Raw genomic sequence first — 22832 nt, 5'->3', positions numbered from 1 at the left:
CAGCCTGGGCGAATAATGCCAAACTTTCCAGGCACAGATAAGTCAACCACAGTAGAGCCGAGACGACACTCAGGGCTCTGACTATCCCCAATTGGCCCCCCATCAATGACAAGGGACAAATGAGGCCAGAGGTCTTGGAACTCCTGAAAAGAAAGAAGGTTAGGGCATAGCTGAATTACCATCCTGGATACCCAGCTCACATTTAAATTAAAGTATCTTCCTTTAAGCAGCGGAGAAACCTTAGTACCGTCAGCTAAGTCAAGGGCACAATTAACACCCGGGATCTGATATGTACCAAGTCTGAAGCCCCCTTAGGTATGCACTCCTTAAAGAAAACCTTAATGCAGTAAGAGGAATTCCAAGTACTGCAGGAGTGGGGGAGGCTTAGGTCCAAAAAGTGGCGTGCTGGGTATGAGCCAGTCTTTCCGTATCTGTGTGATGCATGTAAATTACTTCACTCAGGCCCCTAAAGCAAAGCTCTAGCAGCCTGATCCTAGACCTCAGTGGAAGTTAAGAACTGTATAAACACTTGCCACCAGCACTCAGTCCCTAGGCTATAGGGTGTACTGTTAACAGAGCTTGATTTCTTCTGCCCCCAGTAAAAAGACTTCAATACAGTTAGGCAGGGTACCAGCTATAAATCAAATGACTGTGTGGTCTAGGGCTGTTGACAAGGTAAAAACTTACTCCTTCTCTGGGAAGATTCCCACCCGCGTCCACGGTGTATAGCTACCCAGAGCAAATAAAGCAGACACTGCATTTCCAATGTCCCCAGGCCTGGCATAGAAAATGCCATCACTTACTGCAGCTAATGTAAGTGTTGGAAGGACAGAACAAAGTTCCTTTGCCTATTCATTTGTCCTAAAGCACAGCCAACACAGGATTACAAGGATCTTATCTCAAGCCTATTTGGCAGGCAAAAATAAAATAAGGTCAGGAGTCAAAAATTAGGTGAGGCCAGGTGTGCTAGTACAGATGCAAAACTGGGGAGGCCCGAGGGTCCTGACTGCGAGTTCTAGGCCAGCCTGGGAGACAGAGTGGATCTTGTCCCAAACAGAAACATTCCCCCTCCAAAAAAGAAAGAATTCAGAGAGAACTGGCAAGAAGTTGGGACTGTCATTTAATGGCCATGTGACAGAACAGAGAACTAATGTTTCAAAGCCCCAAATTTTTCTCAGCACGGTTGTCAAGTCTCTGACAACCACTTCCCTCACAAAGCTGTCTGTATTTCCTATAATCTTTTTCTTTGAGACAGAGTCTCTCTATGAACTCATTCTGTAAACTCGGAGGGCCTAGAACACCGCAATCAGACTGCTTCTGTCTCCTGAGTGCTGGGATTAAAGATATTCACCACCACTCCTACATCTTTTCTATTATCATCAATACAAAAACCACACCTGCTCTCCCTAGGCCTATCAAGATAAAACAATTCCAACACTTTCTAAAGAAAAATAAGTAAAGCTCCGGGGGGCAAAGAGATGGCTCAGCAGTCAAGAGCACTGACTGCTCTTGTAGAGGACCAAGGTTCAATTCCCAGCACCTACACAGCAGCTCATAACTGTCTACAACTCCATGGATGGGAGATCTGACACCATCACACAGACACACACACACAGACACACATACACACACAAGCAAAACACCAATGTACATAAAATAAAAATAAATCATTAAAAAAAAGTAAGTGTCCCTAAATAACTAAGGCTGACTGAGATTTTCTTACCCTAGCCTCCTTGTCCTGGCCTTACAAGTACACCACCTGCCCCCTTCCAAGATTCATTCGGATACCCTCCTCTAACCAACACCAAATGGGTAACCTTCTCACCCATGCACCAAAGCTCCAAATTTCTGCCAGGCAATCCCGTTACAGTGTTAGCCTTGTTGATTTTAAGGAAACAGCAGTTTAACCTGTTGGGGCCAATTCTCACCTCAACACTCAGAGAACTGGCCTGGGAGCTGAGGTTGGCACTAGTGAGTGCAAGTGGTCCCCCAAACATCTGGGCCAAGTCCAGCATGAAGGCATGGTCAGGAATCCGGATGCCAACAAGCTGGGAAGCAAGAAGAAGAGAGACCGTGAGGAAGGCATCGAGGGCTTGCAAGAGTCTGATTTAGATCGCAGGAAAAGGGAAAACTCTTGACTCACAGGAGTAAAGGGGTTCAGGTCTTTGTTAAGCTCCTCCGAGCGCTCCATCACCAGGGTCACAGGGCCTGGGAACAGGTCTTCCAGGAGCTCCCTAGGTACTTTCACCTGACAGTACCTGCAGGCAAAGGAGCACAAACAAAACCACTCCAAATCACCCTAACGGACCTTTCCTGGGGACTTAAGTCAGATAGATGCTGGAGAGGGGTCCCCTTCGCGTGTATAATGAACGAGATCTACCTGACTCTCTACTCCCTCTTCCTCGGAACTCTGGCAGAAGACAGACTCCAGAGTACCCTGGGCTTTAAGTCTATCCGCCTGTCTTGGGGGACAAAACCACAGCGCTGTGGCACGTGGATACAATCTCAAACCGTCTAATCTTCTGGAAGGCGTTACCCCGAAACGGGCCTCCCCTCCGTCCATCACAAGGGCACCGGGAGAAGAGTGCCATGCTCGCCTAACTCAGCGTCTCGACCCACTGTCTAGAGCGGATCCTGGCGAGCATTCAGCGCTCCCGACCAATCTCCAGTTCCGGATTCCTCCTCGGGGAGCCAGGACGAGCCCCTCCCGCGCTCGGCGGGCGCTGCGGTCTCCCGAGGCTGTCACCGGAAACCCCTCCCGCGGGGCCGCCCCCAGCGGGGCCGGGTCGGGGCCGCCTCACCTGTAGACGTCGGCCACGCGGCCCAGGCACACGGCCAGCGGCTTGGCCTCGCTGCGGCCTTTGAGGCGGTACACGCAGCTCAGGGCCGCCGAACTGCTCGCCGAGCAGGCCAGGCCGTAGAGCGTGTCGGTCGGGACCGCCACCACGGCGCCGGCGCGCAGCTCGGCCACGGCGGCCCGCAGCGCCTCGGTCCAGCCGGAGCGCTCGGGGCTCGCGGCCTCCACAGCCTCGCTCTCCGGAAGCCGCAGCAGCCGGGCCCCTGGCAGCGCCGGAGCGGGCTCAGGAGGGCGTAGGAGGCGGCAGCCGCGGCCAGAACTCACCGGCCCGTCGCTCAACCCCATGCCGGCCGCCACGGCGGCCCTCAGCCCCGCGCAGGGACGCGCGGTAGACATCCGTGCCGAGCCGCTTCCGGGAGGAAGTGACGCACGGACGCAACTTCCGGCCCGCGAAGCTCGGCCCCGCCTCCGCTCCGGGCCGCTTAAAGGGACCGCGACCCCCAGGCGACTTGAAGGAGAACGGTGGGGACGGGGCGGGGCTCGGCTTAGCGGACTCCTCGCGCGGCGCGGGGGGCGGACTGTGGAGGGGTGGTGAGCGGGTGGCACGGGCGGCGATAGAGTGGGGTCCCGGCGCAGGCTGGTCACGGGGGTGAGAGCGGGCCGGCGGGGCGGTGGGTTGGGGACGCGACCTCGCGCCGCCTAGCGCCGGGCCCTGACGCCGTCTCTCTCCTGGGCAGGGAGGCTGCCGGCGTGGACCGTGGGAAGGCGGGGTTGGGGCTCGGCGGGAGGCCACCCCCGCAGCCGCCCCGAGATGAACGCGCCCAGCAGCTGCTGGACGCCGTGGAGCAGCGGCAGCGGCAGCTCCTGGACACCATCGCCGCCTGTGAGGAGATGCTGCGGCAGCTGGGCCGCCGGCGCCCAGAACCAGCTGGTGGCGGGGTCAGTGCCCAGTGCCCTCTCCGGGCTGGACCTGGGGAGGTGGGCGCTTCCCACTCACTGCACTGGCAAAGCTCGCTCTCCCCACCCCCACCCCGCCCCAAAGGAGGCAGGTGGAAGAGCATCCCCACCGCTTAACTTCCTTTGATCTGAGCGAGGTTTTGAAAAAGCATGGTAGTGTCGAGATGCCAAGTGGCCTTATTCTTGTGGGGCCTCACTTAAGGCCTTTCCTCCGGGCTCATTCCCCCCCCCCCCCTTTTCTGTTCCAACTAGAACGGTTCAGCCAAGTCTGGAGCGCCGCCCCAGCCATCTGTATCGGCCAGAGGTGGCCTTCCAAAGGATGCTGGTGATGGAGCCGCGGAGTCTTGATCATACCCTAGCCGGGCACCCTGACTTCTGTCCCTTTCCAGGGCCAGTGGCTGGACTGTGACCAACTCCCTTCACTAAAAGGGGCCAGTCTTCACGGGCAGTTGCTGGTACTTGGCCCTCAGCCTGGGATGGCAACTCTACTAGCAGCTGGGTTCATTCCCACGTCGTCCTGGCTGAAGGCAGTACTGTGCTTTGAAATGTAGCCAACACACATCCAGTCTTGAGTACTCGGATTCGGGAAGCCAGCAGTGCTGGCCAGAGTGGTCTGGCCTGCTTTGGGGGTTCCAGGTGGTATTACATGTTCATTTCATGCTTTGGGGGCTCTTTGCCCCACAAAACACTTGAGCAGAGTCTTGATTAAAAGGAAATCTGCAGACCCTGGTGACTGACCTTTCTTTTCTGTCCCTCCAAGACTTGATGGCTGGGAGTGGGAAGAGAGTGTCAACCAGGGACAAGGATGAGAAGTAATGCCACAGGTACTACCAGATTTAAATAAGCATTTAATTAAGATTTCATTAGTATTTAATATTGCTTTTTCAATTCCAAAAAGTTAAATTTTCACTTCATAGCAGATATTTTAAAGTACAATATTAAGTTTATACAAAATGAGCAATTAAGCAAACACTATTATTTCACATTCTTCAAAAATACAAATTTGTATTTATTCTTTTGGGGGGTTGGAGGTTTCTTCCTTTGGAAGTACTGAACCTGTAACGTTTTCATATCGCTCAGTGGAAGTCCGTTGTTCCCATGTTTTACATTTAAAATAAACTTGGTACTTTTACATAATTCAAATAAAACTATTTGGGACTTAAAAACTTGTCACCAAGACCACTGGCCAATGATTAGTTTGTGTTAGAAAAGAGTTTGTGGCCTTTTCTGGCTAGATCTGAGCCAGACAACCAGAAAAGCCCGTTTTCCAGCCACCTTCCCCAAACTGCGACAGGGAATTTGCAGGAAAAGGGAATAGCTACCTGGAACTCCAACCTCAGTGACATTTTTTCCAAAGCACAACCAAAGATGCAGGCTGTTGACTCAGACAGCCCTGGGAAGCCTGAGAACACCCGCAGCAAGGGCAGGCAAGCCCCTGACTTGGCACCTCGAGGGACACGGGGATACTGCAATAAACACCCCCGATTTTGGTGGAAAAAAGTTTTATGAAAACATTACCTGTAAAAAAAAAAAGTAGAAATTGCATTGAATTGAGAAAGTGACATGACATTATCTATTTTTGTCCCAGTGGGCCACTACCAAGGAGCAGTGTATGGTTTTTACACGCCGGTTCTAGAAAAAGGTTGTACTATAATATACCTTGACAGATCCAATTAAACTTGCATTTTCAACGCAGACTGAGAAGTCCTCAAGCCGCCAGGGCAGTGAGAGATGCCTGGGCTAATAACCAACCTCCCCAAGAGCAGGGGCATAAGAAACAAGATCCAAGAATATGCAAGAAACAGACCAGTCAGACCAATCAGAAATATGTATGATCCAGTTTTATGGCTCATCCCCTTCTGCCTCAGATGAGAGATGGACAATTTCCCATCTGTGTCACAGCACAGCCACTTGCAAACTTCATCTGTGAAAATCTTGCATTGGCTGGAATATATTTAAAATGCTTCTACAGTTGGGAGTTTAAGAGTATGTGGGAGCCGGTGAGGGAGGTCATTAACGGCTTCCTAAATGGATTTGATGAAGCATGGAAGTCATTCTGCGTTTGAGCCAACAGAGGTGGTGCAGAGAGCCTTCCGACATATTTCTGATTGGGGCTGTGGAAAAGCTGTAAATTGGCAACAGTAGTGCACCTCCACACATCAACAGTCTCTGACACTGGAGACGCTTCCCTTCAATGGATGTGTTTACAAATATGAAAGTCTAAAGGTGCCAGGTTTCTACCTAGGAACAACCGACCCTTCCTTTCAGGAATCATTTTGTCCTGGGGAAGAGGGGAAAGAGCAGGGGACGGAGGAGAAGCAGTTGAAAAGGGGCCTCAACAGTCAGAAGAAAACAGCTGCAGCAGTTCCTCGGAGGGCCTGAGGGGGGCGCCCCGGACACACAGGAAGGCTTGCATAGATTGAGCAGCTGCTGAGATGCTGATGGTGGTTCCCTGTGGCCAGCTTCAGCACAGGGCTGATGGAGCAGAAGGCCAGGCCAGGGCCACGTGGGGTAGCGACTGTCAAGCTACGCAGCATATATTGCACCCAAGTAAGTGCTCTTCTTTTTACACCTCAACTTAACTTTTATTCTGAGCAAAAAATAAAACTTTAGGGAAAGTATATATATATATGTATATATACATACACAACAGAAATTGCAGCAATTGGGTTAAAGATAAAAGTAACCTAAAGTGCTTTTTATTTTATTATTTAAAATATCAATATGAGGTTCTGCAAATTTGTCCCTCTGGACACATTCAGCATCATACAAAGCCTCAGGCAAACCTCAGGCACCTCCATTACCCCATCAGCCCACTGCCTTGATCCAGAAAACAACCTTTTCCCATCTACTGACTCTGAAAGGGAAGGGAAGTCCCGGTGCCTTCTACCTAGAGGGCTCTCCACACCCCAAGCCTCTCCTTGGCATTGTACCATCATCTTATGAACCAAAGTCAATAGAGGACAGTACTCCTGTGGCCAAACTAGTGCTGCCCAAGGGCACTGAGCTCTCTTCTCTCAGCCTTACCCTCCTGCCTGGGAAGGACCACATTTATAAGGCAACTGGGTGGGACCAAGATCACCTGACCACCACCTAGGTCCACCAGCCCTGCTGCCCCGACTGGTCTCTTGGAAGAGGCTAAACTGGAGATGCTAGTGGTAACCCAAGTCTTGTCTACAGGGTGACAGTGGTGATGGCTGTCGTGGTAGGAAAGGCTTAATCGACTTGCCAGAATTCACTCTTCTTGGCCTTACCCTAAGGTCATTCCCTGGAGAAACCACTCCATGAAGGGTCTTCGTGGTTCTAGTTTAGCCAGGAGGCTCCCTCTTCTCCAAGGTCCTTAGCATTAGAGGCTGGGCTTGTGGAAAGATGGGGGAAGGACCACTGGTACAGCATGGCCGAAGCATCTGTCTACCCTGTTTCACACACTGGCTCTCCACAACCACCGAATGCAAGCAGAGCCCTCACTTTCCAATAGCTCTTAGGCTCTGAGAGTCTCTTGTGTTCTAAAATCACTTAGCTCCTTCACCTAGCAACACTTCAGCCTCAACACTGCTCAAATGTTTCTTCACCACGCCAAATGTGGAGGGTGAAAAGCCAATGACCTAGGAACAGACCATTAAGAGCACAGCCCTAGCAAACCAAGAAGTCATATTTAAACCATTAAAACCTTCCATACATCCTCCCTAGGCTCCTGTTTCCTCTGTCAGTTCCCAGGTTGACATAAGCAGAGTGAGTGGGAGGGCCATTACTACCCCTTGTTACAAGCTCACTTTGGGGTTCCATTCACTGCTCTCCTCAGAGAAGAGAAACGAGTGAGGGCCCCAGTGCAAAGCTTCCTGTGAGTGCAAGTCCTAGAGACAGCTGAGGACAGTCTACCCCCAAGCAGCTGGTTCCCAGAAGGACTAACCACGGTGGGTGCCAACAGAGGGCTCCTCACACCGTGCAGATTCCTGCTGAGGTCCATGGTTGCCCAAATCCATCAACCTTTTTTGGGTGTGTGTGGGGTGTGGGGGTGTAGAACATCAGAAAGTCATACTCCTGGTCCAATCCTGGAATGGGAGATCAGCTGCTTGTACCTGTGCCATTTCTCAATAGTGCTGCCATGACCCTCTTGGCCAATTGTCCCTAAATACCTTGCCTAAAGACAAGCGTCACCATCCCAGCTGGCTCTGAGGAAAGGACCAGACTGCAGGAGGGCAACCTACACAGCTCTCTGGTTGTCCTGTTGGGGCACCAGACCCTGCTCTTTGCTGGAGACAGACGCCTCCTCCAGTCCCAGACCCAGCTACCTTCTGACCTTGCCAAGCACTGATGGCTGCAGTAAATAGCCGAAGGACAGCCACACCCCCATTCTCCTATAGATTGTACTTATGTTTGAAGAGGTAAGAACCAGGAGCCAAAGGCAAGGAGATGGGTATAATTTTATATACTACTAAAAAAAAATTCCTGTAACACAACTCAACAAAACATTCCAAATGAGGTAAACTGACTGCAAGCTTCAGGCTTTTTGGTGGAAGGGGATTTTTTCTTTGTTTGTTTTACCCTGAGTAGAATATCATCATTTTAGGTTTTTATTCCTTTTTGTTTAGAGATCACATCCTCCTTTGCACTGTATGAGGCTGTATGCAAATCTAAGAGACATGAGACATGCAGATGGGAGAGGATAACCAGAGCCTGGCTGGAACTGGGTACCAGAATGCCTGCCGACCACCTGCTGCCTCACCATCTAACTCCCTTCGCTCTGCACTTTCTCTGGAAAAGCAGCCCTTCTGCTCTGAGGAAACAAACATCATCGAAGGCAGGAAGACCCTGGCAGCCACTGGCCAGAAGCCTCTCATTCACTTTAGGATAAAACAGGGCGCTTCCTTCGGAGAGATGAACTCCAAGCCTCAAGCACTAACAAGCACTGAGAGATGGAAAGAGCCAAGAAGGCAAGACTGTGGCTGTGCTAGATAGCTCTAGGGTCTAGCACATTATCAACAGAGCTGTCAACAACTGCCTCGGGGCCCTGCAGAACCACATCTTCCCTCTGGCCAGGAGGCCTGCAGCTGCCCGCTAGGTCTGAGCAGGACACAGGGCAGGCCCCTCTGCATCTACCCCAAGCTCCACAGAAACCAAGCACCGACAACAAAGCAACTCACCCAGTCTAACTCACGCTCTTGCCTGCCCTTGCCACTCCCCGCTTTCATAGAGAGGTGGTCTGGCCCTCCAGGTGCTGCCTCAGATTAAACAGACACAGAAGAGGAGCGACACCCAGCAGGCACAGTGACCTCTCCTGCCCAATCCACAGTGACCCCAGTGCAAATGATGGGCAGTACCAAAGTGATGGAAACCACACCCTTTCATTTAGAACTTTTATGCATACACGTAACCTTAATTTCCAAGTTCACATAACAATAAGCAAAAGTGACACACAGTGCAGCCAGACAGTTCACTTATAACTTAGCTTTTTTTTTCTTTTTTTTGTTTTGTTTTTTTTTTTTTGTTTTTTCCTCCAAAGATCAGTTCCTTAAAATGGATGTTCCTGGGATACGAGTAAAGAAAATACGTCTGAAAGGGGAGCTTTCAGATGGCAGATTTCTTCATCCTTCCAATTTCTGACCCCATGACGGCAGCATCACACCCGGTACTTCCTGCTCACCCTGTTCCTGGAGGGGTGTGCGCACAGGCCCTTCCCCTGGAGAAGCTGCCGGCCAGGCTCTTTCCTCTATCCCTGCAGTAGTGCTTCACTGTGAACCGGATTGGACGGGGTGTCCAGGCTCTGGAGGGACAGGAACTCTGACACATCCATGGCACTTAACGTTTCGGAGGGTCTGAGGAGCCTCAGCCTGTCTGCTGTGCTCACAGGAAGAGGGTCCAGCGGAGGGGGGGGGGCAGGGATGAGGGAGAAGTCTAGGGTGGCAGCTGCAGGCTGGGCCCATCAGGAGGCTGGGGGTTCGGCTCTGGAGGGGGTGGGGAAGAACATCCCTTTCTCCGGCCGGCCGCCCGCTCCTTCGCAGAGTCCCGGCACGCGCACTGACACTGACAGGCCTCCTCTTGTTTGATGATGATCACAGGAACACTGAGGCCAATCTGCTGAACAGAGCTCCCTGTGAGAGAGGCGAGAGAGACTGCTCTTCAAGTGGCCAGGAACAGGCATGAGGGGCAGGGGAGTAAGGACAGGGGGGACCTGACTGCTGGGAGGCAGGAGTGACAGGCAGGAGAGACGCCATGCTTTGGCTTTTGCTATGCTTTAAACTGGTCCGGGTTCTTTCTCAGGGAAAAAGCCTGTGCGGATTCTCCCATCCACGATGATGCTTCCTTCTCAGAAGAGCCACCCACGTAATCTAGATGCACCCTGTCCCTTTGTGCCGTGTCTGCAGCCACAGCAGACACCACCCTTCTCCTCTTCATACTCTGAGCCCTCCCTTTTGCTTAAACTTGCAGCAGACAGTGCCCGCATCTTTCAAGGACCAATTGGCTCCCAGCTCTCTTCCTGCCCCAGGTGGTGACCCCTGCGGGCTGTGCAAGTGACTAACCGCTGGAGGCAGTACTGAGCACCAGGCGCACGCACACAGCATTGCTGCTTGCATTCCATACCCTCTCCACACAGCACAGGACCTGCTCCAACCCCAGCTCCTGAGGTCACTGCGCTTCTCTATGTGGCTCATGTTTGACGTGTGGGAGATGGCGAGTGGAGTGATCTCTTCCCCAGCCAGCCTGGCACGTGTGCCCATTCGTATCCATTCTCATTTCACCCCCACGTGTGTCACTCACACATACGCTCTGTCCTCAACCAGGTTCTGTGTACGACAGAGCTGAAGGCTACTAAGAGGACACAGGGTGGGATGAGGTGGTCAGAGGGCTTCCTACAGGTTCATTTATGGCCTTTAGGAGGCAATGAATCTCTTTGGGCCCCTGTAGTTTTCCAAGTCAAGGTTTCTCTGTGTAGCCCTGGTTGTCCAGGAAATCACTCTGTAGACCAGGCTGGCCTCAAACTCACAGAGATCTGCCTGCCTCTGCCTCCTGAGTGCACATGGCACCACTGCCCAGCCCCCCTTAGTTATTTCAGTTTGAAACTGCCACTGCATAGTGACCTAGAAGCCACTAGGCAGTCCAGGCTAACCTAAATCCTCTCAATGATCCTGGCCTTAGCTCCACAGTGCTGGCAGTGCAGGCATGCACCACCATACCTGGCTCCAGGTCTAAGACATAGAAAGAAAGTTCCCAGTGATAGTTCTGGCTGGGGATACAGCTCAGTGGGAGAGCTGACTCACATGTGTGAGTTTCTGGTTCAGTCCTCAGTACCAGTAAAAAAGAAAAGGAGGACTCCGACGGAGCAGGGTCCCTTCCAGCTCTGTTTCTGACCCAGATGCTGCTGCTGCTTATGGTCATTAGACAAGAGCCCCGAGAGTCCACTGCCCTCCTAGGTTAACTGATTTAACCTTCTCCCCAGTTCTGCTTACAAGCTCTATCCAAGAGGAAACCCTTGGATTACATAAAGGCTGGAGCCTACGTTTTCACCAGCAGCATGCTGGCTTCTGGTCACCATGAGAACGTGGGCTACTCAGTGAACTACAGAATGTCAACTTAAAAAATTAACAAGTGAAGCAAGGTCAGAGAGGCCAGAGAACTTCCTTTATGCGGATTCCATACCTGTGCTACTGGCCACTGGTACAGCGGTGGTGAAGTACACCTGCTCCACTTTCGATGCTTGCTGCTGAGGGAAACACAACAAAAATCACATCAATGGCCACTCTAATAGGGCAACCATCTCAGGCTCCAAAGCCCCAGCTGAAGTGCTCACCCAAGAAGACAGACCCCTCAGTGTTCTAGCTTCTTGTTTGTGCACTGATTGATATGAGGTCACTGGCCTGTTTGACACTCCACACTAACATTATTATAGCTCTGTCCCCGTTACTTCTCTCCTCCCAGCAGCTGCTTAGTCCACTGAACTGTATGTGTTCAGAGACCCCTTCAAGGTTGCTTTTCTCAAACGATGGCCTTCTCAGAGAGAGGTCTGGGATAGTTTTGTCCTCCCCGATTCTCCTGTGAAAGCTATAATGTTCTTTCCACCCCGCTTCCCCAGGGCCTAGAGTGCTCACCCAGGGCAGCCTAAAGTTATCCATCATCAGCACACAGGAACTCCAAGGCTCAGGACAGTCCCACTGTGGGTCTTGGGACTTTGCTAACCGAGATTCATGTCCAGTGATTTGGACTTTGTCATGTGTTTTTGTTCTGTCTTTTGAGACAAGTTCTCACTGTATAACCCAGGCTAGCCATGAACTTCTGATACACTTGCCTCTGCCTCCCAAGCTGAGACCATAGCCAAGTGATTTAACTTGTTAGAACCACGGCTCCCTATAGAAGCTGGGGTGATGACACAAGAGCCTCTCAAAGACTCTGAAGATGAACGAGCTGGTACAGAACACTCAGCTTAGAGCAACCAGTAGATATCAGCCTCTGAACTGTTACCATCAAGACCATAAACTGTGCACAGGCATACAGTATGCATGAGGCTAGAAGCTCAAGGCCAGCCTTAGCTACACATAGTGAGTTTGAGATCAGACCTAACAAACCAAACCAAAACCAAACAACAACAAAACTCCCAAACAAAACAACCTGTATTAGAACTCTACTGTCCTTCCTACTATATTAAAGGGTTTCTAGGGGCTGGAGAGATGGCTCTGCATTTAGGAGCATTGGTTGTTCTTCCAGAGGACCAGAGTGCAATTCCCAGCATCTGCATGGCAGCCTCTATCTCTAGTTCCAGGGGACCCAATGCCATCTGCTGGCCTCCACCGGCACTGCACACCTGTGGTACACAGACATACATGCAAGCAAAACACCCATTCACATAAAAATATTAATATTTCTGTATTTTTCAAGTCTTGTCTTAAAGGGGCATCCTTTTTTGTTTGTTTGTTTTTGAGACAGGGTTTCGCTGGCTGTCCTGGAACTTTACTAGCTCTGTAGACCAGGCTGGCCTTAAACACACAAAGATCTGCCTGCCTCTGCCCCCCAAGAGCTAAGATTAAAGTCATGCACCATCTCCTGGCTCTAGGCGACTGTCCTTCCTTCCTTCCTCTCCCTCTCTCCTATTTAAAGCACAACAAAATATGCTGGGTGAGTCTAGGGAGAATTCTGATTTCTGGCTACGATACAGACAGAACCATAAAACGAACTGATGCAAGGCCGCAGAGTGTAGCCAGTAGTAGAGCAGCTGCATGGGCTTAAAAAGAAAGGATGGAGGGAGGTACCAGTGCTTGGTCCTCTCCCACCCCTTTACTTCTGGGTGGGGATGAACACACAGGACCTGGCGTTATAGCCCAGGTAAGCCTTAAACATGCTTTTGCCCATACACCCTAAGCATGAGGCCCAGATTTAAATATAAGTAACGACTCACATGGGAAAAGAAGAGCATTTGCTTTAACAGCTCCCCAAGGGCAGATCCAGAAAAACAATGAAGACTCTAGGTGGCCAACTGCGACAGGATACTGGAAAGGCTATTCCAGTGACTCTAACCATCCAACAGGCAAACAAGCGGCCTCCACAGGTGGCTGCCCAGCCATTTCCAAACAGCAGTTTCAGTTTGTTTAAAGCCAGGGCTCAGGGCCCATTTAATCTGTGTGGTCGTGCAAGCCTCTGAGGGGCTGAACTCTCCAGCGGAAGCACAGCTCTGAGGACAGCCTGCAGATTTTCAAACCTCAACTTTGCCATGATGGGCCAATCACCCTATTGTGGTTTGTGAGGGCACCAGGCTGGCTTGGGGCAGACAGACATACAGATAATATATTCATACACAAAATTAAAAATAAATCTGAAAAAAATAAAAAAAAACATTAAAAAAAGACAAGCAAGACAGCTTAGTGGAGCTAGGCCTGGTAACCCAGGCCTTTTATCCCAGCACTCAGGAGGCAGAGGCAGACAGTTCTTTGTGAGTTTTACACCAGCCTGGTCTACAGAGTGATTTCCAGGATAGCCAGGGCCCTGTAGCGCTATCTCAAAAAAAAAAAAAAGCTAGCAGGTACAGACAACTGCCACCAAGAGATGTCCCCAGAACAGTGCTCCACACATAATAAGATGGTGTGCCATGTTCCTCCTCTCAAAACCAATAAGCATCCTAAGAGAGCCCACTGGCAGAGGGAAGAGCTCCACAGAAGGGCTTTGCTCAGCTTGGCCTTATGGCTGGTATTATCAGGCTCTTTACCTGTTGGTAATATTAATATTTTAGTCTCCTTACTTGATGTGCATCTTAAAATAAATCATGTTTTTCACTTTTCTGTATCCTCCAGCATAAAGCCTGGCAACTAGGCTCTCAGGATACAAGGACACGGTGACCACGTTATTTCCAGAGTCATTAAGGACAAATTCTTAGAGAAGTACCCTGGGGGCTGGTGAGATGGCTCAGTGGTTAAGAGCGCCGATTGCTCTTCTGTAGGTCCCGAGTTCAAATCCCAGCAACCACATGGTGGCTCATAACCATCCGTAACGAAATCTGATGCCCTCTTCTGGAGTATCTGAGGACAGCTACAGTGTACTTACATATAATAAATAAATCTTTTTAAAAAGAAAGAAAGAAAGAAAGAAAGAAAGAAAGAAAGAAAGAAAGAAAGAAAGAAAGAAAGAAAGAAAGAAAGGTATCCTGGGGCCTGGATGTGCTCAGCACGCGTGTGGCATTGCATGGGTGTTCTCCCTTGAAAGGAGAGTCCAACCTTCTGATGTTATAAAGCGAATGTTGTGATCTACTAACGTTGATTCAAAGCCGGTGCTCTCCTGGGACTCATGCTACCCTCAGGCCACAGGCTGGGCAGGCCTGCGTGGCATACATGATGTGATTAGCTTCAGAGGGAATATTCGACAGGTCAACTTTAATTTTTTTTTTTTTTTTTTTTTTTTGGTCTTTATCTTAGATGCATCCTCTCCTCTGGATCTGCAATACTTTACTGGGGAAAACAGATACATGGATACGTGTTTCCAGGCAGCCATGCTAGCCATTTCCCTTTTGAAATAAAAAACTGAAGGCTGGGGATACACTCAGTGGTACAGCACTTGCCTCGCATGTGTAAAGCCCTAGTTTCAATTCCCAGTACTGCAGGAAGGAAGGAAGGAAGGAAGGAAGGAAGGAAGGAAGGAAGGAAGGAAGGAAGAGAGGGAGGGAGGGAGGTGAAGACAGAGGTGGGGGAGGGAGGGAAGAAGGAAGAAAGAGGGACGGATGGATAGACAGACATGTCCTCTATATTGCATGTGCTTACGAGTAATACTTACAATGTGTTCTTGGTTCTGCGGTGAACTGGTGGCGCCGTTCAGTACCCACTGTAAGCTCTGGTCCCCCATGACTAGGCTGGACCGCAGGATGGCCGTGTTAGGAGCTGGGGTGACGGTTATGGTGGGATTATTACTTAGGACAGAGTTGGCGCCCAGGGGCAGAGTCTGGACCAGAGCAGGCAGGGGCTCAGTAGTACTTTGTGGTGGGGCTGGTGCTGCCACGGCTGACGCCACTGTTGCTGCCGATGCAGGAGCCCCAGCAACAACAGAAAGTCCTGGTACGATGGTCTGGGGTGGCGCCTGGGGGTGCGGAAGAAACTCTTGATGATTAGCAGCAAACTGTGTGCTGTGGGGAACAGGCACTTCTGGAGGTTGTAAGAGAGCAGGGGGGCTGCCAAACGCAGCTGGCTGGGAACCAGGTCCCAGGGAGGGAGCAGGTGGAGGAGCGGACGGAGCTGTTGCTGGTAGCAGAGGCTGGGGTGGCTCGGAGATGCCAGGCTGCAGTACGAGGGGAAGAGATAAAGATGCTGAATTTCCTGCAGGCGGTGGGACATCACTGACGGACTCTGCATCACCATTAAAACTGTCAATCAAGGCAGCTGTCAAGGAAAAGAAGAAACATGTATCCACATCTCAAGCCTTAGAGGCACCACAGAGAAAGTCTTTATGGGCCAATTACGTCACTGCTAGCTGGCCTGCGCAGCACTTCACTGCCTGCCTCCTGCTTTCTTTTCTGCCTTAGGTCCAAGGCTTAGTGCCAGGTTTAGTGCCAGGCTTCCTAATCATACACATTTGACAGACAGGCACTAAGCAAACTTAACTAGAACAAAAGTGTCATGTTTTTCTCCTGCCAAGAGAAGAGGTAAGCTCTGTGGCATGATTAGTCAGGAGACACCTGGCCTTGGAGAGCTGTATCGCACAGACACTTCCATTCTAGCAAGTGCTACCTACACACGTAAGGAGCCTCAAGCCAACAAGAGACAGAAAAGGAGACCTTCCTCAAGTGTCACAGCGTTGTAAACGGGTGGACTGAAACATGAACACACCTGTATGCAGAGGGTCATCCTGAATCCCAGGGTCGTCGGAATTCTGGAACATTGATTCAAAGATGATTGCTGGTGAAATTGTGCTGAGGTCCTGGTCCTGTGTCTGACAGGGAGAGAGCTGTGAGATTTGCCATCTTGACAAAGTCCTTCCTTTGAAGAGCACACACAAGAGGGGAACCAGAATGATCTTTGATGTGATTCCTGCCCCTAGTTTCTTTGTAGGTACTGGAGACTGACCCAGCCTTCCACTCCAACCTACATCCCCAGTACTCTTTGTTTCTTGAGACAGGGTCTCATTAAATTGCTCAGGTTGGAGCTGAACTAGCTGATCCTACTGCTAGTGCTGATCCTACTGTCTTTGTGCACTGGGACCACAGGTGTGAGCCGTTGTTGCTGGCATTTATCTCTGTCTCCTCCTTCTGCAAAGGAACACCTTTCCCTAAAACTGAGACATGAAGAATCAGTGACTATGTTTAAAGTTCTCCTGGAATGCAGACATGTGCACAGAGATGCCGTTTTCACAATACAACAGCAGGGACAAGTAGCTGTGACAGGGACTACGGGCTCCACAAAGCCTAAAATGTTTACTCTATGGCACTTAAGGAGGGGAGGACCTGGTGAGATGGCTCAGCAGTTAAGATCACTGACTGCAGTTCCGGAGGTCATGAGTTCAAATCCCAGCAACCACATGGTGGCTCACAACCATTTTTTTTTTATTTGTAATGAGAAACAAACAAACAAAAAAAAACCTATAGGCCAGAGTGATTGGGGCCAGAGCAAACCAGAGAAGGGAAGGGGGTTGGAGGGAAGAGCTGAAAAAAAGAGGAGGGGGTCTGGGAGTAGGGTGCACCCTGGATCCATGTGGTGCTATCAGTCATTTGTAAATCTAGTTCCAGGGGACTCAACACCCTCTCCTGGCCTCCATGGGCTATAGCCATGCAGTGTGCAAGCAAAACACTCATGTACACAATAGTAAATCTAAATCTTATAAATCCTGTTTAAAAGACCAAATCCTACAAACAAATGAGATTGTAATCTGTACATTATTTCTGTAATTTGCGTCATGGAAACTCATGTTAATTAAGCCAAAGTGATCCCCTCTTTAAAGAGAATGAAACGCATGCAGGCTTAATCCCCATAAAGCTTAGGCAGGTGAGGGTCAGGAGAAGCCGCCACAGCAAGGGCTAACACTGCTACTGGCTTCATAAAGGGGGAAGAGGCCAGGCATGGTAGCATAAGCCTTTAACCCAAACACTGGGGTAGCACAGACATGTGAATCTTTGTCAGTTCCAGGCTGGCCTGTGCTAAAAATCAAAAAAGGCAGGAAGAGACCAGGACACTCATACTCAATGTTTCTGCCAGAAAGGCCACCGCCAAAGCAAGCATCTGTCACCCAGAATACAAGAGATTTTGACAAGCAGATAGAAAGGTCAAGGGCAGCCCAAGTTTAAGGCTAGCCTGGGCCACATGCAGAGAATCTTGTCCCCCAAAATAAAGGAGTCGAGTTAAGGGTTTAATCTGTAACAAGCTTGCCATGCAAGCAGAGGGCCTGAGCTTGGATGCCTAGTGCTCACACCCTCACCAAATGAATGAATAAATACAAGCACGGTAACAATAAAAGGCAGGCACAGAGGTGCATGCCTGCAGTCCCAGCACTGCGGAGGCAGAGACAGGAGGATTCCTGAGGCTCACTGACCAGCCAGGCTGGTCACAATGGTGAGCTCTGGGGTCAGTATGAGACTGTCCCAACAACTGAAGTAGAGAGCAGTAGAGGAAGGCACCTGATAATGACCCTCGACCTTCACCAGCATCAGCCAGGTCGATCGCATACCTGCACACTCAGAAACACACGCGTCAGCCTATCAACTCTGGGCTTCCAGAGCTGTGAGTCAAAGGTAGCCTCTCTTCTGTAAAACTGTGGCCCTACACTGTCAGGACAGAAAGCAGACCAAGATCATCAATTCCCTACAGTTTACCCTCTGATGCAGTAGTGACATATTATCTTCCAAGGTTGTTAGTAGACATTCTAATGTGCCACAGTAAGAAATCAAGCCTAAAAGCCTCAGTGACAAAAATCTGTGAAAACCTTATACTTAACAAATGCCATAGGCTAAAGGCATTTAGAGCCGGCTGGAGAGATGGCTCAGTGGTTAAGAGCACACACTGCTCTTGCGGAGCTCAGTCCCCAGGACCCATGGTCACAACCACCTGACCTCCAGCTTCAGAGGAATGCCTCTGACTTCCACAGCTATCGGTACACACCTCACGCCCCTCCCCCTCCGACACAAGTTAACAAAATGAGAAGAAGCTTTAATTCTTCCATCTACAGTCGACTTCCATCTCAGAACTCTATATGGCAATAAAAGTCCAGGAAAGCAAGAGAAATTAGGGTGACAGCAGGTAGGGACAGCTGTGACACCCTGGAGTGGATGTGCCGGAGTTGCCTCAAGGCTTCAGTCAAATGCATCCTGGAACAGTGCAAGCCAAGGACTCCCCAACGTAAAGTGGTGGTTAAAATAAAGGGTTTGTGTTTGTTTGTTTGTTTGTTTGTTTGTTTGTTGAGACAGAGTTTCTCTGTGTATCCCTAGCTATCCTGGAATTCACTCTGTAGACTAGGCTAGCTTTGAACTCAGAGATTTGCCTGTCTCTGCCTCCAAAGTGCTGAAAGTAAAAGTGTGCTCCATCACTGTCTGGCTAAAGTATTTGATGTGAACTGTAAATGAAAGTAGCTGAAAGCAGTCTATCCAGGCATGGTCGGCTCTCGCCTGTAATCACAGGGTCCTGGAGGCTGAGGAGAGCAGACTGTTACCGCTGGCCTGGGCTACAGAGTGAGATCCTGTCACAAAAGAACAAACTTAAAGATAAGGGGGGGGGGGAAGGCGGAAAGGAGGAAATCTGAGGGGGGCTCAAGGGGTGAAGGAGCTTGCCACCCAAGTGCGAAGACCTGAAGACCCGAGTCTGAATATGCAGAAGACCCAGAAAAGGGTGCAGAGAGCAGCATGAGCCTATGCAATGTGAGCTTTTCACAGCCAGAGAAACAAGAGACAGAACCCTCAGCTCAGGGACCAGCAAGCCTAATGGAAACACAACAGAGACTCTGCCTTGAAATAACACAGAAGGTGAGCGTCAACATCTTAGCCTGTGCTCTGACCTGCGAGTGCACAGTGGCACCAATGCTCTAAGAGATCTCAGTGGTGAATCAGGGAATGAGGGAGGGAGGGAGGGGGATGAGGAGGGGGGATGGAACAAGAGTTCTGTATGAGAAGGGTTTTGTAGCTCAAGCCTGTAATTCCAGAACTCTTGACAGGAGGCTCACTGTGAGTCTGATGCCAGCATGGACTGACTATAGAGCCAGATCCTGTTTCAAAGAAGGTATTGTATAATAAATCAAGTTTTTTGTTCTGTTCTTGTTTCCAGAGGACTGAATTCATTGTACAGCTCCAGCTGGCTGTGATATAAAATCAAGCTATACTTGTAGTAATCCTCCTGCCTCTGCCTCCCAAGAGTTGGGATTACAGGTGTGCACACAAAACTACCACCAATTTCTTCTTCTTTTTTTTTTTTTTTTTTTTGGTTTTTTGAGACAGGGTTTCTCTGTGTAGCCCTGGCTGTCCTGGAACGCACTCTATAGACCAGGCTGGCCTCGAACTCAGAAATCTGCCTGCCTCTGCCTCCCAAGTGCTGGGATTAAAGGTGTGCGCCACCACCGCCCGGCCTACTATGAATTTCTTAAACTGAGTGTTCCAAGAGAAAAGGCAAATGGAAGGAAGCATGTGACCCCAAGCATAAAGGCCACACAGGAGAGGTCATCTGTGTGTGCTGGTGCCACTGACTCACAGTATGGATGGTCCGTGTCCCTCTGTGCGTGGACAAAGCACCTCAATAAAGGTTCCAAAACAGAGCGAGAAAGAGGGAGATAGGGAGAGGAGGAATGAGGGCGGAAGGGTGGGTGCTGAAGTCCCTGGCTGCACAAGTAATGGGAATGACTCCCCAAAATAGAGGTGAGTGCAGGCTGAGCTCTGGGTCAGTGCAGGAGAAACGGAGTTATCCAGGTCCAGATGAGCCTAGCAACCGAAAGGCCCAGCCTGGTGGATGCAGCCCCTTCTCAAAAGGCTGGAGCAGATCAAGTTCATCCCTAGGACACATTTATACAGACGCCCTACGACAATCATCTCACACAGATTTACCACTTGACAGTACCAAGTCCCCATTACTAGGCAGCATCACATTGGTCCTATTGCCTTAAGGTCTGTGTCTTTGGCTTGAAAGACTAAAAAACTCTTTCCAAGTCTGGGATAAAGGCTGGGTGTCAGGAGCATAGCAGACAGACGAGGGGACAGGATTCTTCTTGACAAAGATAATAGTCTGGAGGTGGCCTCACTTCTCACAAACTCCTTATGGTTCTCTTCTATCAGGTATCTTCCCTGGTGGCTCAGAACTCCCCAAATCTAAGTCTTATGTCCTGGTCCTGGCCAGCCTGGACTTCTCTGCCATGTAATACAGATGGCCCTGTGGAAAAAGGAGGCTGCTCATGCGACTCTGAGGTTCTTGGTTCAATCCCCAGAATTCCAGTGTCCTCTGACTCCCAAGTGTGCACAGTGGTGTGCATTTGTACACACAAGTGCGCGAGTGTGGAGTGAATACACATTAAAGGCATCCTGTACCCAGAAGTCTTAGGTAACTCAGGGCACCCTGGACTTCTGGAGAGCAAGCTCTAGGACATTTGTGTAATATGAATGACAATGAGATGGAAAGGTTAAGTTCTCTTTGCATTTGTCCTTGGATGAAGCTATCTCTGACTAAACCGATTCTCTTCTGCTGACTCACTGTTAAGTCTAACGGAGGGATCTTTCCAGTGTTGCTTCTTTGCATAAATCGAACATGCAGTGGAGCCACGGATATCATGGAGATCAGAGGACAGCTCTGGGAAGGCAATTCTCTGTAACTTTCATCGAGATTCCCAAGACTGTACTGAGCTCACCAGGCTTGAGTGTGGAGCACGTTATCCACTGAACTGTCTGTCTTGACACCCCTGGCTTTAAATTTATTTAATTTTCAGTCCTAAATGTCCCCAATACTGTTTTTTTTTTTGTTTGTTTTTTGGGTTTTGTTTTGTTTGTAGCACAGTTCCTCTGTAATCTTTCTGCCTGTACCTCTCAAGTGCTAGGACTATAGGTACTCACTTTAATGCCCATGTATCAAACCTGGCTTACTTTATTTTATTTATTTATCTGAGAAGTTTTCACTTATACAGTATAGGTTTACCACCAATTTCTGGCAATCCTCCTGCCTCACCTTCCCAAGTCCCAGGATTAGACGCATATACCAGGATGCCTGGTTTCATTTTTTCTCAACCAAAATTTTCTATTTGCGTAAATATATTCATTTATGTTCACGAGCAAATGTTAGCTATGAAATTTATCTCTCTGGACTCAGGATTTAGCTCAGGAACAGATATTTGCCTAGCATGCATCAGGACCTAAGTTAAAGTCCCCAGTACTACAACACACTAGTGTGCATGTGTGAGTGTATACATGTACGTATACACACACACACACACACACACACACACACACACACACACACACACGGTGAGGGTGGAATCAGGGTATTGTGTTTGCCTAAGTCCAGCCCCCAAAAACAACTGATTGTGTAGTTGTAAGGTGAGCAGAGCACACACACACTTTATTTTTTTCTTTCTTAGAGACGGATCTCAGTGCTATCTCGGGTGATCCCCCTGCCTCAGTCTACTACCAGTGAGAGGTGAACTGACACACCCAAATAAGAACCTACAGTCTATAAGTACTACTGTTGACTCTATTAACCCCCACACTTCAAGAAATAGTTTTCCAGTCCAGCAATGCTAGCTCACATCGGTAGTCCCAGCATCTGGGAGGCTAAAGCAGGGAGCCTGTCCTGAGTTTGAGGGCAGCCTGGACTATATTGCGGGGTACTGTCTCAACATACAAGACAACTGATAACAGGAAGCATTCTCCCAGAGCACCGCTAAGTCAATCAGCCCGTGTTTAAACACATTCAATGACATTATTCACTGTGAAGAAGGCAGAAAACCTAGGCCTAGCCCACACCTCAAAGCTAGTGCAGAGAAACCACGGAGCAGCCAGACTCCATGCAGTGGTGTGTTAGCCCATGATGGAGCCGCAGAGACAAGATGGAGCAGGCTTGCCTCTTGTGGAGGTCTGCACAGGCGCCCTCTTCACACGTCCTATGACGTGACCTTGAAACTCTGAGATTCGGAATCATCCTTGAGGCCCAGCCAGCAGCACTGCTCGCTGCTCTGCTCCATGGTGGGAACAGTGCTCAAGGAGTTTCTGCTTACATTAACAACACAAGGAACCTTCTGGGACCCAAGGCCACCAAGTGAATCCCAGGGAAGGAACCTGAGTCCTCCACATCATCAACTGACACAGTTAAATACAGGAGTCTTCCAACTGGCTGCGCTGTCTCAAAGACAATCACTCAGGGACTTACCGAACTGGAATTTTCCTGCAATTCAGAATCTGTGGACAGAAGGCCCAGCTCACTCAGATAAAGTGAGTGATTTGTATCCTGTGAAAGAAAGAAATCCTAATTGAGCAACAAAAACAATAAATAAAAATTATTAATACTTGATCACCCAGTCTTTAAGGTCAAAATGTCACTTAAGAAAGGTCAGACACACCGGGCAGTGGTGGCGCACGCCTTTAATCCCAGCACTTGGGAGGCAGAGGCAGGTGGATTTCTGAGTTCGAGGCCAGCCTGGTCTACAGAGTGAGTTCCAG

At 49.7% G+C, this 22832-nt stretch overlaps 3 protein-coding genes across 4 annotated transcripts in view; 1 reads left to right on the top strand and 2 right to left on the bottom strand.

The window, feature by feature from the left end:
* Yrdc (yrdC N6-threonylcarbamoyltransferase domain containing) overlaps positions 1–2777 on the bottom strand; it is a 4753-nt gene extending 1976 nt beyond the window's left edge. The window contains exons 1-4 of the mRNA XM_021161234.2: positions 2381–2777; positions 2144–2258; positions 1929–2048; positions 5–143 (exon numbers count right to left, since the gene is read on the bottom strand). Coding sequence (XP_021016893.1) covers positions 5–143; positions 1929–2048; positions 2144–2191 — 307 coding nt within the window. The 5' untranslated portion in view covers positions 2192–2258; positions 2381–2777. The remainder of the gene's footprint in view (positions 1–4; positions 144–1928; positions 2049–2143; positions 2259–2380) is intronic.
* Positions 2778–2802: 25 nt separating this feature from the next.
* Positions 2803–4484, top strand: C4H1orf122 (chromosome 4 C1orf122 homolog). The gene is made up of 3 exons (XM_021159259.2): positions 2803–3319; positions 3535–3736; positions 4007–4484. Exons 1-3 carry the CDS (start codon positions 3141–3143, stop codon positions 4100–4102), a joined length of 477 nt encoding a protein of 158 aa, XP_021014918.1. The 5' UTR covers positions 2803–3140; the 3' UTR covers positions 4103–4484.
* A 122-nt stretch (positions 4485–4606) lies between these two features.
* Positions 4607–22832, bottom strand: part of Mtf1 (metal regulatory transcription factor 1) — a 47703-nt gene continuing 29477 nt past the window's right edge. The window contains exons 7-11 of one of the 2 annotated variants that reach the window (XM_021159258.2): positions 22543–22620; positions 16051–16153; positions 15005–15603; positions 11393–11453; positions 4607–9846 (exon numbers count right to left, since the gene is read on the bottom strand). In XM_021159258.2, coding sequence (XP_021014917.1) covers positions 9650–9846; positions 11393–11453; positions 15005–15603; positions 16051–16153; positions 22543–22620 — 1038 coding nt within the window. In that variant the 3' untranslated portion in view covers positions 4607–9649. Of the gene's footprint in view, positions 9847–11392; positions 11457–15004; positions 15604–16050; positions 16154–22542; positions 22621–22832 lie in introns of both variants that reach the window. The other variant, XM_021159257.2, reaches the window with a different exon arrangement.

The sequence above is a fragment of the Mus caroli genome, chromosome 4 (genome assembly GCF_900094665.2).
Source record: "Mus caroli chromosome 4, CAROLI_EIJ_v1.1, whole genome shotgun sequence".
Lineage (NCBI taxonomy): Eukaryota > Metazoa > Chordata > Mammalia > Rodentia > Muridae > Mus > Mus caroli.
Note: the sequence above shows the minus strand (reverse complement) of the source record. Positions and strands in the feature narration are given on the sequence as shown.

Excerpts from the sequence above, each read along its gene's own strand:
- C4H1orf122 (XM_021159259.2), top strand. The coding sequence starts at position 3,141 with ATGCCGGCCGCCACGGCGGCCCTCAGCCCCGCGCAGGGACGCGCGGTA. Across the intron at positions 3,320-3,534 it reads AGGCGACTTGAAGGAGAACG|GGAGGCTGCCGGCGTGGACC; the intron begins GTGGGGACGGGG and ends TCTCCTGGGCAG. Across the intron at positions 3,737-4,006 it reads CAGAACCAGCTGGTGGCGGG|AACGGTTCAGCCAAGTCTGG; the intron begins GTCAGTGCCCAG and ends TGTTCCAACTAG.